This window comes from Merops nubicus, unplaced genomic scaffold, assembly GCF_000691845.1.
Source record: "Merops nubicus isolate BGI_N331 unplaced genomic scaffold, ASM69184v1 scaffold9108, whole genome shotgun sequence".
Lineage (NCBI taxonomy): Eukaryota > Metazoa > Chordata > Aves > Coraciiformes > Meropidae > Merops > Merops nubicus.
This window is the reverse complement of record NW_008627717.1, coordinates 92,930-111,230: the sequence shown is the minus strand read 5'-3', so window position 1 is coordinate 111,230 and position 18,301 is coordinate 92,930. Positions and strand designations below refer to the sequence as shown.

The window sequence follows — 18,301 nt, the reverse complement described above, 5'->3', positions numbered from 1 at the left end:
TTTTTTTTTTTTTTTTTTGTGCCAGAACTCTTACAGTGTTTTCAGTTTTGGACTTGGAAAGTAGTTGCTGACTTTTTAAAAAAAAACCTTCTGATTGTGCTGGTGTCTTTGCCTGGTGGCCATAGCAGAGCCCACAGATGTGTCTGGTTTAGGCAGGTGGCTTGCAGAAGAGTGTCTTGTGATGATGCTGGGGTCCAACCCCAGCTGGTAACTGAGCAGTGGGCAGCTGCTCACTCCTCCCTGCTCCCAGTGGGGTGGAGTGGAGAGCTGGGGAAAAAAGGGAAGGAAACTAAAATAATAATAAAACATATAATAATAATTATAATGGAAAGGAATATAAGAAAAAGAGAGAAATAAAACCCAAGAAAAGACAAGTGGTGCACAGTAAATTTGCTCACCACTTGCTGACCAATGACCAGGCAACAGTTTGCCCCCCGCCTTGCCACCTCCCCCCAGTTTATGCACTGAGCATGATGGACTATGTAAGGAATATCCCTTTGGCTAGTTGGGGTCAGCTGTCCTGGCCACGGTCCCTCCCAGCTTCTTGTGCTCCTGCTCAATGGAAGAGATTTAGAGAAAACTCCTGAACTTAGGATAAGCAACAACTGAAACATTGGTGTGTTGTCACCATTATTCTCACACTAAATCCTATAGGCAGTAGTGCCCCAGCTACTGGGAAGAAAATGAACTCTAGCCCAGCCAAAACCAGGACAGATTATCAGAAAACAGAAAAGGATTGTTTTTAACAGTAAAGCATTTTTAGATCTTTAGTTGGTGTTGCTTCATTATAGAACCATAGAAAGTTTTGGGTTGGAAAAGACCTTTAAAGGTCATCTAGTCCAACCCCTCCCCCACAGTGGGCAGGGACATCTTTAACTAGACCAGGTTGTCCAGAGCTCCATCCAACCTGACTTTGAATGTTTCCAGGAGTGGTGCATCTACCACCTCTCTGGGCAACATGTTCCAGTGTTCCTATTGCTCTTGCTTCATCCATCCCCAAAGAAATCTGTGATCACGTAATAAAATCCCAGCCACAGGTCTCCTCCTTGCCATAAGTGTGCCTTTCAAATTTCAAATTACTTCTTAAATAGTATAAAACCTACAGATTAGGATTGTTTTTTCAGCCTAAAGCCCAATGTATACATTTTATTTAGACAAATGTGATGGAAGTGTTATTTAAAAGAGAAATTTAATATATATACTCTAAATCATATCGATCCCAGTGACTTCCCTGCATATCTGTCCCCATTTATGTTAGGCCTCCAACCCCCTCCCCCCACCCCTTTCATATCTTCATCCTCACATGCTCAGAACCCATCTGAGCACAGTCCTGGGCAGCTGGCTCTGGGTGGCCCTCTTTGAACAAGGTGACCTCTGAGCTGCTTTCCAGCCTCAGCCACGCTGTGATTCTGTGAATGTTAACCAAGTCAAAAAGCAAATGGAAGTTTCAAGGCTTTTGATGGCCCATGTGGCTAGTAGCTTTACTCCTTGTTCTTTTGGGGATTTCTTGTAGCCTTAATAAGAAAGGAAGAAGAGCTGAGAGAGTGGGGAAGACCTATGGATGTAATTGTCTTCAAATAATAAAAATAAATTTAATGTGTTGCTTCTTAGTATTTTCCTAATGTTTTAGCAAAGAATAATAACATTAAAAAGGAACTTAGAGACATTAAGGGATTGTGCAGTTAGCTCTTCTCAGTTCCCCCACCAACTTGTTACGTGCGGGCAAGACCTTCATTGGGGCAGAAACAGTCACGAAACAAAATAAAGTCTTACATCTGGATCTGTAAATGAGCTTCACGTTTATTAATCACTCATGTTTCCTTCATTCCAAAAGCTTCAAAGTAGGATGCCATAACCAATTCAGATGAACATTCATTAAGTACAATGAAAATCAGTTCATGTGTCTTGCTAGATGCTTCCAAGAACATCTGTGAGGCAGTGAGGATATCTGCCATCCCTTTGCTGTGCCAGTGCTGGACTCTGATCTCCTAGGAGTTTAACTCTTGAAATGCAGAACTTTTGTTCTTCCTTAATCTTCTGCTGGAGAACTTTTCACAAAGTCAGAGTATGGCACACACACAACCAACATAAGGGCTGTTTTCTTTCTGTTTGAGCACCGTGTTTTCAGTCTTCCAATGGCATATTGAGACACAGTTTGGTTTATTGCAGAGACAGCACTTGAGATGTTGTTTGTCTCATTTAGTATAATTTGGTTCCTTTTTTTTTCTAGAGAAGCCAACAGCGGGGGAAAAAGTGCCATAAGGATACGAGCTCACGTAGTCACAGTGTGTAGTGAAACAGTCTGTGTCTTCTCACACAGTCCACGCTTCTTGAGAGTGAGTTAGTGCCCATGAACTTTGCCTTTCCAGCATAATGGGTGCCCATTAGTGTAAGAGATGAAAGCTGGCAAAGAGTAAATGGCTTTTGATTACTTGGAAGTTTCTGCAGGCACACAATAAAGCCAAGTTCCTTTTGCAAAATTTAACTAGATTGAGCGAAGTCACCGAGATGGATCAGAGCACAGGCACTATTTCTGGTGGTCTTCTTGAGCACTTCATGTGTGGTTGGTTGTCCTGGGCTGTGCAGTGGGTTTTACTTTAAGTGATTTAGCATCTGCTGGTCTTACAGGTGTCTTATGTGTTCATGTTTTGCACTCTTGACTGAGGTTGTATTTAGAAATTTGGGGGTTACTTGCACAAAATTATTCCGATCTGACATACTTTGGAAGCTCAGTACAGACCATTACAAACAGCTCCACTGGACGCTGCCGGCTTTGGGAATCCTCATCCAGGAATGAGTGCAGGGATTGTTTGTTCAGACGTGCCAAAAATTAAGGGTGTGGGCTTTTGTTTTGTTTTGTTTTCTGTACAGAGCTATTTGCTATTACAAGGAATGTATTCCTACCAGCATAATTATTTAGTCAAATATATTGTGAAATGATTGTGCTGATTTTTTTTTTTTTCAGGATTAGTTGATGGAACAGGCTTAACACAAGCCATTTGGCTTTTGGATAGGTAGTCATTTTTGGAATTCAGAGGTCCAAAACCATTTCAGATGTATGTTACTGAGTAGCTTAACTGAAATAGCTGAAGCAATTCCACTTTGCACCAGCTCAGGTAAAAACTTGGCTCAACCAGCCAAGAACAGGATTTTTTTTTTTCCTTGTGTTTCTCTTCAGTATGTTTTAGATGCCTTCATTGAAGGTTTTAAATGTTATGTATTGTCTTCATAAATGAGTTCACGCTAGGTTAAAGCATAATTTTACTTCAATCTCCGTACATCAAACGAGAAAGATTTCCCCTTCTCCATGTGCCCTAGTGGACATATAATTTCAATGTTAGAGCAAACTGTGCAGCTTTATATTCTGAGAATTTTGCTCCCTTATCAATAAGGTTAAACTTGTAGCAGGTTTTCGTGCACACCCACCCATGTAGCAGCTTCTTCTCCCTGTCCATTTCACGGGAGGTTTTAGGTGGCAGGAGACGCCAGCGCTGGCGCTTGGTCTGGCTCTGCTGTGGGGAAAGTGTCACAGGCACTGACAGGAGGAGGCAGGAGTGACTTCAGCTGGATACACTGAAGAACATCTGCCAGAGTCCTATGATTTTTATGTTAATTAGGTTTCAAAGTCAAAGTATGGAGGAGTGTGGAAACACCAAATTTTATTGTTCCACAGCCCTGACCCTTGTTCCTGTGCATTCTGAGGCACTCAGGTGTTGCCGTGTCGTGGCAGATCCCTGACTCGGTCCTTGCAAAGGAGGAAGCCACATGGGAAGAGGGCTGAAGTTGCACAGGTGGTGGCAACTTGGTGTTTCATGCATCTGAGCAGAAAAAAACTTTCCAGGCTTACAGTAGCATTATCAGCTGTAAATGTATATATTTCTATCTCAAAACTAATCTAAATTAAAAGGGTGGTGCAAAAATTGCTTATATTCGTACAGTTCGGCATGAAGTTTGGCATAAACCATGTCCTTCCTCCCTTTGTTTCCTCAGCCTTATGCCAGCATAGAGTTAGTATAATCAGGAATTAACTAATGCAGGGAACTGATTAAAGTTAAGGCTGATCTGGCAGGAAAAAAGGTTTATTGTACCCCAGGTTAGTGTGCTAGCCTGAGGTTGGTTCAGGGCTGGCAGAGCAGGCACACAAGAGGAGTTGTGAGGAGAATGGGAGTGCCTAAAGCTGCAGCCTCCCATGGTTGTCATTCAGCAACACTCCCCCTGCCCCGTTCCTCCTTCCTGGACATTTGTGGCTCAGGATGGTAGGCTGTTTTATAGAAATAACTTCATAAACATTCGATTTCTTGTTTTAGCTAGATGTGAAGAGTACTGTTTTCCTACTCTGAATTTTGTTGTGTCTGAGAACATTGTTACTTGGGCTAACCTAAAAAAAAAAGTCCATAAATAAAATGGACGTTTGTAGCACAAGGAAAGGTTACAGATGTTTTTATAGTCTAAATAAAATAAATAAATAAATATTACTCTTTTGTTTGAAACAGAAGTCAAGGAGCAGTCTGCAGAGGAGGATGCCCAGGCGGAAGTGGACAGCACGAAGCAGCTAACACCAGTCCTCCAGCACTCAGCATCCGAGGAGTCTGCAAGCTCCACGGCCTCCGTGGGGGTGGAAGCTAAAACCAGGTGAGTGGGTGCTGAGTCCAGGGCAGGGCTGGGGTCGGGTGGTGGGGCACAGAGCACTCAGGGGCAGCCCTGGGACACGCTGCTGGTGCTTTGGGGTGCTGGCAGCAGCAGCCTGTCTGTGCTTGAGGCTGGTGGCTTAGCTGCTGTATAGGGAGACCGAGGTGAAAAGCACATTCCTTGAGTGTTGTCCTCGCACTGCACTGATAAACCCTTGAATATAGCATATTAGCTGTTTAAATTAAAACAGAGATAAGTGATATGAGATAAAATGTGATTGCTGAAGCTTTCCTACAGACTAAATGTTGCCATATAAAGTTATTTCTTGAAGGTTCAGCATGTATGTCTATGTTTTCAGGAACAAAGTAAAAGTCTTTGTCATTACGTTCTTCTTTATTTCAGAACTGATAATACAGAAAATGTTTGTATTTTTTCACTTTTTATCAATATGAATTACTCAAAAAGCAGTGAAAGTCTTAATTACATCATTTGAGGGAAACCAGAACACACTGTCTGTCATCACTGTTGAAACAGTGTCACAGAATTTTAGCAGAGCTTCTCTGCTGAAGCCCTGATAACAGCTTTTAAGCCAGTAGTGGGTCTCTTCTGCTGCAGACATTACTGTTACCAGTTACCAGACAGTTACACTTGTAATTATATTCTGACAGATTCAGAGAGAATTGTCGTCATCGTTTTACTTCCTTCTAATCCAACACAGAGTATATTTTCCATGCACAAAAAATTACTTAATCTACTTGCTGCATACATAATTTTCATGTTTTACATGCTCACAAACTTCTTAGGTTCCAAGAGGTACTTGGCCTCTTACAGAGAATTTTGATTAAATAGATCTTGTGTGTATACCTGAATGAAATATGCAGAAATTTCTGTTCTTTGTGGAATTTTCTAAAGCTGATATTAAATTGCAGTAAATATGTAAAGCAACCTGAGCTGAACAGCTGGTTTAGTTTTTTTTTTATTTGACCCTGGTTTGGATCATTTGCAGAAATTTTAGTGCTGCTTCATCTGCTTTCTGTTCTTCTTGAGGTTATTTTCTTGTTTTTTAAAAGCTGAGTAACAGTCTTCTAAAAACAAAACAAAACAAGCAAAAAAAAACCCAAACTCAACAACCAGAACTCAAGAAAACAACCTTCTGCATGGTTCTGAACCAGCCCTTATTTGCCCGTAACTTACCTTTAATTTCATCTGAAAGTTTTGATTTTTATTAGTCAGGATTGAAAGGCTATTATGGGCCCATTGTTTTTGCTGATCAAAGCATTAACAAGCTAAGTACTATTAATTTTTAATTAAAATAGCAATGATCAGACTCTGACATCTTGCAAAGAAATGTTTTAAGGAGATGTGAAGCGGTTAATTGGGAGTCGTAGGTTTGTTCCTCTGACCCCAGGTAATTTTGGTTTCATACATAGATGGTGTTAGTTGCAGAACTCATTGATGTCCTCATAACAATGGGGAACAAAATCTAGATGTCGGGGTTTTTTTCGCATTGTGTCTTAAGACCTAGCAGAAGAAAGCCTCTTCTGATCTGTGGCTTCTTGATCAATCACCTGTATCATTATCTGTGGTGTGCTGACACTGCCATTGTGCTGTGCAGGGGTAGGAGGACTGGATTCTGGGTGGATTGACTGTTCTCTTTGGAGAAAATGCAACGTGTGAAATAACACACACTGATGACAGTTGGTTCTGTAATGGTGGGAGGAAACATATCAAGATTTAGGACAAGGTGTGACTCCATAGAGACTTAAAACCTGTAACTTGTGGAAGTAGTTTTGAAGCTGATTTCCAATTAATTCATACCTTTCAGCTTCATCTCTTTTTTTGAAAGCTTTTCTCTTTCTATTTCATAGTATTAGTGACTTAATCCAATGGAAATATGTGTATATTTAGAAATAACTTCAGGTATGTGAGACATAGGAGAATTGTGGGAATAATAACAGACAGTACAGTACAGAAATTGTTTGGAACACGGAAAAGAGCCAAAGTCTTCACCAGAAGTAGATGTATGTGGAGCTACTTTTGCATCACTTTTTTCAGAGTTGGGCATAAGACAATTCTGTGTTTCTGTCTTTGGTAGTGAAGGTAAAGGACACAGGGCATAAAATGAAGTCTTTTACTTTAAATAATTAAATTATTTGCTACTGAAAAAATAGTGCTTTTAACACAGTAGGATATATCAGAACTAGAAGGGGGATTTCAGTAACTGAGAGATTAGGAAAAGTTGGGCTTGTGTGGTACTTTAGTCTGGATCCCTCTTGAGACTGAGGATATAATAAGAACATTCAAGAGAAAGGTGAGAGAGAAGATGGTCAAAGTTGGAACCTTTCTGAGGTGGGATATGGGGAGTCCAAGAGAACTATTGACTGCAAATAGAATTGGAGCAGGGAATTGAAGAGCAGCTTTAGGATTAGGACTCGGAAAGCAGTGTGCTGAAAGCCATTAGGCAGAACAGTATCTGAGCCATACTGGGGCAGGGAGGCTGAGGCCTCTCTGTGTGTGTGTGTGTCTGCTCAGAAGGAAGGAGTTACTGACCACGTGGGGAGGGGCAGTAATGCCAAGCAAAAATAAACTATGAAGCCTGGCAATGGTAAAAGTACTGCTCCCAGCTCTTATCTATCATGAGCATCATGGGTTTTGGAGCCTTTTCCTTTGGTTGTTCCCTTTTTATAAGCTTTGTAAGAAGCTTCTGTCAGCCCAGGACTTAGGGCTGACTGGAATCCAGCTTCTTCGAAAGGAGTCTGCTCCCTTGGTTTGTGCTGCCTGCAGAGAGCAGGGGAAGTGCAGCCCATGAGGTGGGCAAGCAGCCAGAAACCAACTGCGACTTACAGCAGAGCCCACTTCTACCTTTTTCCTCTGTTTCCCACATTGTCAGCTCCAAGCTTTGAAAGCTAACAAGAATGGCCTCAAAACACAATTTCATAGAAGAACAAAACACCTTTTGATTCAGTTTACTTTCCATCTACTTTCAGAGACTGTAAATTGCATTAATTGCACATTTTCAGTCCTTTTGCCATAATCATGAAGACAGAACATTCTTGAAGAAGTAGAAGCTGAGATTTTCACACAGCTTTTATGATTTTGGTACTTTGGTCTTCTAAATATCTGCTCTTGTGAGACTGTCACTAAAACAACAACAAAAAAAAAAAAACCTGGCAGCACACCTTTCTGCTCTCCTGGTGCACTTGTGATTGGGCAAAGCATACAATTTTCAACCCAGACCAGTTGCACTATTTGCCCTTCTCTTGCTGCTGCTGCCAAGATCAAATTTGGAGTCTGGAGATGGAAGGCTGGGGTCCTTTATTCCATCAAGAAGAAGTGGCTGGTGAACATCTGTTGATTCTGTGAACAAAAAAAAAAATGCTGAAAGAAGTAACAGTGATCTTTATCTTTGTTCTCTGTCTTTTCCTTTTTCTTTTTAATCTTTTAAGGCAGTGCATTATAAAACTTGCAACATTGTGGAAAAAAATTGTGGAGTGGCAGAGAGATGAGATAATTTGGGCAGAATAACACTACAATGGTGGAAGGAGAAGCTAGAATTTTAGGCAGAAGGGAGTTAGATAAAATATTGAATATTAAAAATATGTTTAAACAATGGTTCAAGTTGCAGAGTCAAGCACATATTTTAGGAGGTACCAATATTATGATTCATTTTAAACTTGATTATTTCTTTTCAGGCACATGTATTACAATACAGTTTGTAGTTGTACATGAATGGTTTTTAACAAGAATTCTTCAGAGAATCGATCTCATGCAGAAAACATGAACTTGAAGTCATTGCAGAGTTTTGCCTTTACACTTCCAGATCTAGATCTATGTGAGCATCTACAGTTATCTTCCTCTGAAGTCAGTGATTGACCAAGTGGAGACAGCATTCCTTTGTGTTATAAAAATAAATTACTTAATAATAGCAAAGTAATCTTTTAGCATTATATCAGTGACCGGTCTAGCCTAGAGTGGAATTAGTGATCTGGCTTGCAGAGCACCATTTTAATGTTGTTAGTAGGTCAAGACTAAGACAAGACACTGGGAAATGAGGGAAAAGTTAAATACATACTGGTTGTCCATCCTGTCTCCTCATGCGTTTAGTAGGGAAATGGTCTCAAGAAGAATTTTATGATGGAACATTTTTAAACCATCTCGATCTGGTGATGCACTGGAACAGGCTGCCCAGGGAGCTGGTGGAGTCACCATCCCTGGAGGTGTTAAAAAAATGTGTAGACATGGTACATTGGGACATGGTTTAGTGGTCATGGTAATGTTTGGTCGGTAGCTGGACTTGGTGATCTTAGAGGTCTTTCACAGCCTTAATGATTCAATGATTCTACCTCAGTTCTACAGAGCAGGAAGGGACCTTTGGAAATCATCTAGTTCACCTCCTTTTCCAAGGCAGACACCTACAACTATCATTTCTGACAGAAGTTTGCATAAACTGCTCTTAAATGTTCCAGTAATAGAAACTCCAGATCTTCCCTTAACCAGTCTCTTCCAGCCTTTTCTTTTTACTGTTGGAAGCACTTTCCTCACATTCTCCTCATTCTGGGTTTGTCCCATTGCTACTTGTACTATCTTCCAAGGAAAATGAAGGGATACATTGGTACAAAAGACTATGGGCTTATTTCCCCAGCATGCTTTACTTCATAACAGAAATCCCAAATTTGTCCATACTTTCTTTGTAGATGATGTTTTCTTGAGCTCTGATTCTTCTTACTGTTTCAAGTTCTCTCCAGATGGTCTGCATCTTTCTTGGAGCACAGAAGGCATATTGCACAAATGGGGCCAAAGAAAGGTTTCACAGGCAGCCTAATCCTGCCTTTTTCTTGGGTTGAACAATTGACATTGTGACCGTAACACATTTAATGCTGTCGTGTAGAACTTGCACCTTGTGGGATTTGACACCCACAATCAATGGCATTCATGGTTGGGCCTCTCAAGTTGCACAGATCTTTGCTCCTTTGAATTAATCTGATACACAAGATGGTCCAGCCACAGAAACCATACTTAGAACTGTCTCCTGCCCTGTGTGAGCAGGTGCTCCAGGTTTCTGGAGTCTCGCTGTCAGCCTTTCACAGACGTTTTGAGGCAGATTTGCTGTTTCTCTCCCATCCTACTAAGGCTTCTTGTCTCCACCTGGGTCCGTCCTGCTGCTTACATGCAGCTGCCCTGCCACTGGTGGGTGGAAAGCCTTGTACTGGCAGATCAGCTCTGATGAATGGACAGCTTTTCTTTCCTTGTGCAGGTGGCAGGTGATGATAAGTGTCTGGGATCTTCAGTTCTGTTCCAGTGTTGAGTGAATACAGCATCTTTTATTTCTTCCACCTCACCTTTTCTGTTTTTTTGGTTTGTTTGTTTTTTTTTTTTCACCTCCAGATTTTTTTGTGAGTCTTGTATTTTTTTTCATGTTCTTGACTCCTCATAATTTTTTCCATTCTCTTTATTTTTTACTCCTGGTCTCTGCTTAGCAATTCTAATCGTTGCTTCTGTGTCCACTCTGTTGTGGTTTGGTTTTTAGCTCTTTGCTTGATCTACGTTTTCCTTCCCTCAATCTCCAGTGGCTCCCAGACAGGTGTTTGTGACATGGTATTTCTTCTCAACCCTTTCTCCATTTTATTGTCCATTTTCCTTGTCAGCTGAGGCAGTGTTATCCTCCCAGTTCCTTTGGCCTTCTGTGTTGTCTGTATTATTCCTCATGGTCAGTTCTGAGACTTTAAAAATCAGAGGTGTCATGGGTAGGGTGGCTGTAGATTAACTTTCTGGCTTGTATTAATCCAAGAAACTGAGGGTCATCAAGTGAAACGTAAGGATTAGATGCAAAATAAAAGGAGGTGATTCTTTGGACAGCAGATAGTTGTCTAGAGCAACATGGAAATCCTTGCCGAAGGATGTTGTGGATTGCTGAAAATGTGTGAGGTTCAAAAGCAGACTGGGCAAGATTATGAAGAGAAACTGAGAGTTATTGAACATATAGGAATCACAGCTGATGTAGGGAGGCCCTGAACTGGAAGTACAGGGAGGCACAGGTAGTATCTTAGTGTTTACCCTGCTCTTTAGTGTATCACCTTTCATCTGACCAAGCATAGTTTTGACTAAAGGGCCCCCCTCTGCTGTATTTAATCTTTTCTGTAAACATATTTCCAAAACAGAAATACAAAGTTTCAGTTATGCAGAGCAGCCTAGTTTTACATTCCTAGTGTGACTGAACAATTTTGATGAAACTTTCTTGAAAAAAATGCTATTTAAAGACAAATTTAAATGTTAAATTTTGGTAATTTTGAGGTACTAAGACCCTACTTAGTGTTCATATGAAGTTGCCTCTTAAGAAGTGCTGCCACATCTGCATAGTTCATGTGGGTTTGGTGGGATCTAAGTTGATTTGCCAGGAGAGGGAACTTGGCTTGAACAGACAATACCTCCTGGGCACAAAGGCTCACCAAAGATACAGGCCATGGTACTTTTTATTCTTTGGGTTTTATCACTCAGAGGTTGTCACCTCTCAGAATTGGGTGAGGTGTTACCTTTCAGGTATGCTCAGAGTTGCAGTCTGTGTGGGATTTGTGTTTGAGAGTATGAGTCAGCTCAGATGAACATTGATGAATGATTTCTAGATGGCCTTGGAGTAGACCTCTAAATTAATTTTATTCAGCCCTGTCGTTCTGGTAATCCCTCATCTGTTGAAGTCCTAACAGAGCTTGAAACCTTTGTTTAAATTAAAGCTGACATATATTGACGGTGAGTTAAGAACATATTTTCATATGTTTTTTTTAATTTTAAAATGTCAGTAAAATGTATTGTTTTGGTGGTGGTGTTTGGAGGGTAATGTGTTCTTTCTTTCAAATGAGAAAGAGTATCATTAAGTTGATTATATGGCTGTAGAACTCCAACTGTGCTGATTTGAAAAAACGGGAAAGCAATTATTGTCTAATGGAGTTTAATTGCTTTGTGCAGACTTAAAGTTTTAGAATCCTTCACCTGAAGTTCATACAAACTCCCTCCCACCCTCCTTTAAAGGAATAGTGCTGCATAAGTTAAATACCCATTTCACTAGTCAAACCACTTGAAAATCTCAAGTTCTGTGATTCTGATTCCTACTGGAAGGAGAACACTTTGGATGTCAAAAGCTTAAATAGAGCACACAGCTGAGGACCTTTGTGTCTTTCCCTTTGTGGTATCTCCATGTTACACTTTTCATCCTTCCTTGCCTTAGTATCATTACTTCAGAAGGGTGATTTGTTGGGTTGTTAATCCTGTATCAATGTGAAGTTGTTCTGTACCACATCTGAAGTTTTCATCAGTAGTTGCCTTTCAAGCTTCTTCATTACTAAGGTCCAGATATCTACAGGGTATTTACATGAAGCTGGAAAGATCAGTCTAAACCCCTGAGTTATAGAACAACTTCACCTCTGGGAATATCTCACATGTATTAGAACTCACACTGATGCAGACCCCCTGGCATTGTTTTAAGTCAGAAATCTTCTTTTCACTTCAAAAGCAGCTCGTGGGTCTTGACTTGAATTTACGTAAATGGTAAAACGGTCCATCTTCACTAAGGAGAAAAACAATTTACTCTTTAAATAACACAACATAAAACAGGAGTGAAGGCAAAGTAGTTTGTGCGTTACCACAACTTGGCATAGCTAAATAAATAGTAGGTCCCCTGTAGTGCTTAATTTAGCCCTTTAACATATGTTAAAACTACTGACAGGGTTAGGTGGGAGAAGAATTCTAGAGGTCAATTCTCATCAGTCTGCTTTGGTAATCAGTACAAACAATGCTCCAAAGTTCTGTTTTGTTCCCAAATATTCCATTTCGTTGTGCTGAGATTACTTTTAGCTGTGAAAAGTACATGTTAAAAACATTTTAAATTTCTGTTATGACTTTGCCGACACAACTGAAGGTTTTATGCTTCTCAGTTTCACCTTTCAAAAATGCTGAAGTGTTTGTGAAAAAGACATCCTGAAGGCATTTCAAGATACTGTGGGAAAATATTGCATAATTCCTTTAAAAACGAACAAACTCATAGCAGAAGTCAAATGATACCCTCTTTACCTTCTTTCACAACACAAGGCATGAGTGAAAGCTTTATTTTTACTTAAGGTTTTTATTTTTTTAAAACCTTACTGTAATCATTATCATGGCAAATGGCTGTAGTGATCATCTGTAACTTAGTATTTAATGATAAGGAGATGGTTAGAGCTAGTGGATGACTGGAATTGCCATGCCTCAGGTTTTCTCAGGATCCATTGCCTTTCCCTGTTTAAGCAGCAAAAACAACCTGTATTTTTAATGAGATTATTAAAAAGGTGAGTGCACAGTGAAACTTATCTGGTAGTTGGTGTCCCACATTAGGCTGGGAGCAACTTGAGAATAGATAGGAGCAGAGTACCTCCTGAGCTGAATCCATGAGCTGGTATGTCTCCTGCTGTTGACAGCTTCTGTTCCTCTCTGTAGGATGCTTGGAGTTGCCTGTGTGTGCTCTCCTGGAAGAAGAGACCTTTAACACCTCTGCAGAACAGGCAGCTGCAGGATTTTTCTTTAGTCTGCCTTCTTCACCAGTTAGTACTAAAAGGCTTGTGTAACTTCAAGTGTCTTACCGGTAGACATGCTCAACATAGGCCACTTGTTGTCTTCCTGGGCATTCAGCTGTATGGGCATCCTGGAGACACAGAAGGCAGGTACTCCTGGAAAATGAGGCAAGGGAATGTATTCCCCCAGCTGTATACATGGAGTTGCAGGTGGATGGCAGTGCCCCGTATCATTGCAGCCTGTCGTGCCTTCCAGGAGAGTGAGAGGTCACATCTGATGCTATTGAGGGTTCCAGAGACTCAGTGTGACCCATCTGAAGACTTCCACCAGCTGTAAATCCGTGAGATATGGACACTGCATAATCAGAACATGTTTACATAAGTCAGCCTGCACATCTGCTTATTGTCACGGAGCCTTGGCTGACACAGGATGCCCCAGTGCCATTTCCCAGCTCAGAAGGATCCAGGAGGGGTTTCTGCTTCCCCTTGGCAGTGTAACTCCAGCGGCGCTGGACGTGCTTGCTGTGTGGGTAATCCTGATGGTCAGCCTTAACTCTGTTAAAAAAAAGTGTGGAGACTGACAATTTCACCTAATTCTCTGACTGATTATTTGCAAACAAACCAGAAGATGTTTCTGCTTCTCTGGCTGTAATTGAATGTTGCGCAACTAGTTGCCCAATGGTGCATGTGTTTGAAATGAACTCCTTTCAACGGGAAAGTCTGTGTTCTAGGATGAGCCCCAATGACTGTATGTCATCAGGCAAGTAGAGGAAATAGTGACTGTTCTTCTCCCTTCCTCCAGGATTAACTGGCTGGAGGGCATTCTGTTCTCTTTTGTCGGGATGTGGAATGGGGAGGATTGTAACATCTTAGATTCTTGTCAGGGGGTTGAGTAAACTCTGTGTGAGGAAGAGGCACTGACCAGACAACTTAATGAAATAAGAACTTGTAGAAGAAAATGTCAGAAGCAGAGTGCTGAGATCTGCATGTTTCTTCTTAGAAAGAATATTTTTCTAACAAGATCAAAGTCTGGATCTCATCTCATAGCTTCATAGGAACAGACATTAGCTTTGGACATTATTAGCCTTATGGCCTCTTGCTGCACCCCTAAACCCAGCTGTGTGTCTGATTTGGTCTGGACGTATTGTTTCCTCTGCATTTAGGTATTAAGATCTGTGTGCACACAGATGTATGAATCCCTTTAGGATAAGGTGAGGTATATAAGCACCTACTGGTATTAAACAACCTGTGGAATTTTAAACCTATATAAAAAGGTAGCATTTGTTCTGGGAAAATTTAGGAATGAAATTGAAGTTAGAAATAGTGATAAATTTATATTTTGGTTTGGAGCATCATAGATACATCTTAAATGGAGTATTGGTGAACTTTCTTTTTTTCCTTAGTAGCTTATAAAAAGATATGTGACACATCATCTCTTGCTTGTTATGCCATTTTGAATTTGCCTGTTCTGAAAATATGTTAATTATGATAACGGATTTAGGATTTGATCTTAAGAGTTGCTAGTATCTCAATTTCATTATCTTCAGTGTGAGAGCTCTTCTTGTATCACAGATTTAGATCCTCTAATTGCATATTGACATATGGAAAGTAGATTTGTGAGTACTTTTTGCCATCCTCAGATGATAGGAATGAGAAACTCTGCCTTCTGCCCATATAGACATAACTTAAAATATTTACTGAGCAATTAAACCTAAAAGGCTAACGTGATGGAACTGGCCACTTTGTAGTGCATGACAAATCAGCAGCATGACATGTCAGGAAGCAGAGGACCATGGCTTTCTGTGGAAGATCTGTCTAGGACCCAGGTGCTAGGATCTCTAGGATCCAGGGTGTATGTGGCCACTGTTTTTTTCTAGGTATTTGGTGCCTGATACATTTGAAACCCCTCTACTTACCCTTCCTGGGAAGTGTGAAGCTTTTTTTGTTTCCTCCCTTCTATAATCCCTCCCCTCCACCTCAGCCCCACAGTCTCTTGGCAGCAGTCTGGGAACGTTCTGCTCTCCTGTCTTCAAACTGTGCATCTGCAGGTTGGCAAACCTTTAGGGAAGGGTTCCCCAGCACCCTCCCCATGGCGAGGGCTCGAGCTGCTGCTGCCAGGCAGTGCCCGGCTTTGCTGAGCAGGAGCAGTGGCACAAACCAGGTGATTCTCCCCAGCATCCCAGCTGTCCCCACCACGCTGCAGAGGAGCTGTGGAACTCACTGCTCCTGTTGTTGCCCTCGCTCTGCCTGCAGAAACCTCCTCCTGGAAGTTGTGATGCTGGAGCTGCCTTAAAGGCTCCAGAAACTTCTGCTTTACCCTTGTATTCCTTTTTCAAGTAATACCACTTTAAAAGTTAGGGTGGCCTTTTTTTTTTTTTTTTTAATTACTGTTTTGTATTTCTCTTTTGTAAACCTTAACATTATTCCATATTTGCTACAGCTCCACTTTAAGGAGCTTTGTTTATTTAGTCATAATTATCCTCGAGTCTTCTAATGAGCAGTGATAGTCTGTCCTAACAGGATGTATTAATAATTATTAATTCCACTGTGGATAATCTTGTGTTTGTAACTAGTGTAATTTATATACCATCATGCTGCCTCTTTAAATCTCTTAAGTCTGCTCACAAGTCTCTCTAGTCTCAACTACCATAAACAGCTTTGCTTTCTCTTCTCACAAGCTCTGCCTGCGAGGCCAGATCAGGTTTCCCTGGTAGTCTAGTGGTTATATTCACTGACTTACAAATAATAATTCATTTGTTGCTCTGTCACATTGAAAACTATTAGTTTTCCTCTGTTCTTATGCCACATTTATCTGTGTATTCTCTACATCTTTTAATCTTTTTCTTAAGTCTTCTGGCATGTGTCAGATGTACCATCAGCTGGGGGGTTGTGCTGGCTCACACTGATCCTGTGTTCAGGCAGGGTCAGTGAGGGCTGTGTGATCCAGGCCATGAGCAGGAGGATCAGTGTGTCCTAACAGTACTATGGTAGGGTCTGGAGTACCATGAGTGGGGCCTATTTTACCTGCCCACCAACTTGCATGTCTCCAAAGGTCTGTGTGCCTCAGGGAAAGTGCAAGCCTACCTGTGGAGAATAAGTAGAAGCATCTGGCTTCCTTCTGGGCTCGTAACACACTTCCTTAGCGTCTGACACTGTGGTGTCAGCAGTACTGGGATAGTGGAGCAGCAGAGATATGTAGGCATTTTATGTACCCACTTGTATTGTCTTTTAGTTTTTTCCTCTGGTCTTGCTTTACGGTGAAGGCAAAAAGACCCATCCCAGAGAATGTTAAACCAAATCTAAGGGCCTTTGGTAGATTCTTGGAGCCTTCTTTTCTGACCTGGAACTTTAGTTTTCTACTTTTGCTTTTTTCTGCTGCAGCTCTTGCCTCAGCTGGCTGAAAAGCACAGACACTCCTTACCTCCCTCGCCTCCTCACAATGCAGTGAATATTATACAGGAGTTTAGGCTTAGGGTTTTCTCTTCCTCCTACCATTCTTCATTCACTCACCCAACACGGAGTGCCCCAAACCCAAGTGTGCCACCTTGGAGATGCACTGACATCTGTTTATGGGATCCAGGCAGAACCAAGCCTCTATCCAAGTGCCTGATTCCCTGAGGCATCTTTTTGGGGTCTTAGGGGCATAGATATGAAGAAAACAGGATTGCTCATTTAAGCATAAAAAAAATGTGTTAAATGGCCTTCCTTTAATGCAAACTGCATTAGTTGCAGAAGCTCACATTTTAAGTTTGTGGATATGTTTATTGTAGAAATATTTTTCAGTAGCTCCCATCTGATGTGACACAAGGAGAGCTGTCAGAGCTGTCACTTCAATGCTGTTGCTATGTCGTGCATGTTAAAACATCATTGCAAATGTTGCAGGTCACAGTTCTGTAAATACAAATTTCCTCATGTAAAACTTTTTGTTATTGTTTTAAATATTAAAGTAAAGGAGGATATTTGGATTTGTGTATGTCATATGCCCTGGTATGTGTGATTGTAGTTATTGCTGTTATTTGCTCAGCAGTCATTTTTCCCCCCCCATTTCACTGAAGCTTTTGGTGGATGGCATTTGCATGTTGTGTGACAAGGTGTGTGAGGTTACAGAAAGGTCCACCTGCAGCAGTGCTCCGTGCTCAGGAAGGCAGAGCTTTGCCTTCTCTGTGATGGCAGTGCTGAGTTCTCCCAATGGGTGTGAGGTGTTAGCTAGGTTCTTCCATTCTTTTTTTTTTTTCTTTCCCATTTTCCAATGCCTTTTAGCAAGGCTGTGTCTAGAGATACAGAATTTTTGAACAAAAAGGTTATATTAATCATTTGAATATTACACATGGCTTTTTTGTTTTGTTAAACATGCCCTTTCGTGAACAAAAATAGTTCATTTAATGTAATTTTAAATTACCTGGGAAAAGTATTCCTGAATGCTGAATTCTGATACATGGCAGCACGTGGGAGCTTTTATTGTCTTGTTATAAAGGGTTAAATTGCCATCAAGGTTGCTCTTTGATGGTGTATCCTCTGCTGCATTCCCCCCCCCAAAAAAGTAATTCTTTTCCTTTTCACAGCGAACAACTCTGCGCCTTTTGTTACTGTGGAGAACGGAGCTCGTTAGGGCAAGGAGACTTAAAACAATTCAGTCCAACTCCTGGGTATGTTATCCCATGGAAGAACCAGCCTTTAAACAAGAGTGAAGCCAGCGACAGCACCGATGGAGCTTGTGAGAGAACTCCAAGGCAAAACTCAGCGCCACGCAAACAGAGAGGGCAGAAGAAGTAAGTCTGTCCTGCAGCAAATATGTATTCTTGGTTGGTTTGCATAAAGTTTGGGAAGCATCTTTACAATACTGTGCTGCAACAGACAGGTCACTTGGATTTGTGAAAATGCAGGCCATTAATGTTAGTCATTTAAAAAGAAAAACAAACAAACAAAAAAAACAAACAACAAAACACAAGCCCAGCACACAAGCAGTAAAGGAGTAGCTGTCTCTTCTGCTTTTTAAAGTTTTGTTGGTTTCTCCCTTCCAGTGAGAATCTTGACTCTGGAAGAATATAGAAAAGACAGTTACTGTAAAGCACAGATCTACTCCTGAGGTTGAAGTGTAAGTACACGCAGGAGTAGAAGATCATAGAATCATGGAA

General features: G+C 41.0%; 1 protein-coding gene across 1 annotated transcript in view; it reads left to right on the top strand.

Annotated features, from left to right (window-relative positions):
- Nucleotides 1-18,301, top strand: part of LOC103778810 (histone-lysine N-methyltransferase 2C-like) — a gene marked incomplete at both ends in the record, with an annotated part of 118,304 nt that overhangs the window by 7,087 nt on the left and 92,916 nt on the right. Inside the window, 2 exons of the mRNA XM_008946423.1 lie at nt 4,494-4,632; nt 17,729-17,935. Coding sequence (XP_008944671.1) covers nt 4,494-4,632; nt 17,729-17,935 — 346 coding nt within the window. The remainder of the gene's footprint in view (nt 1-4,493; nt 4,633-17,728; nt 17,936-18,301) is intronic.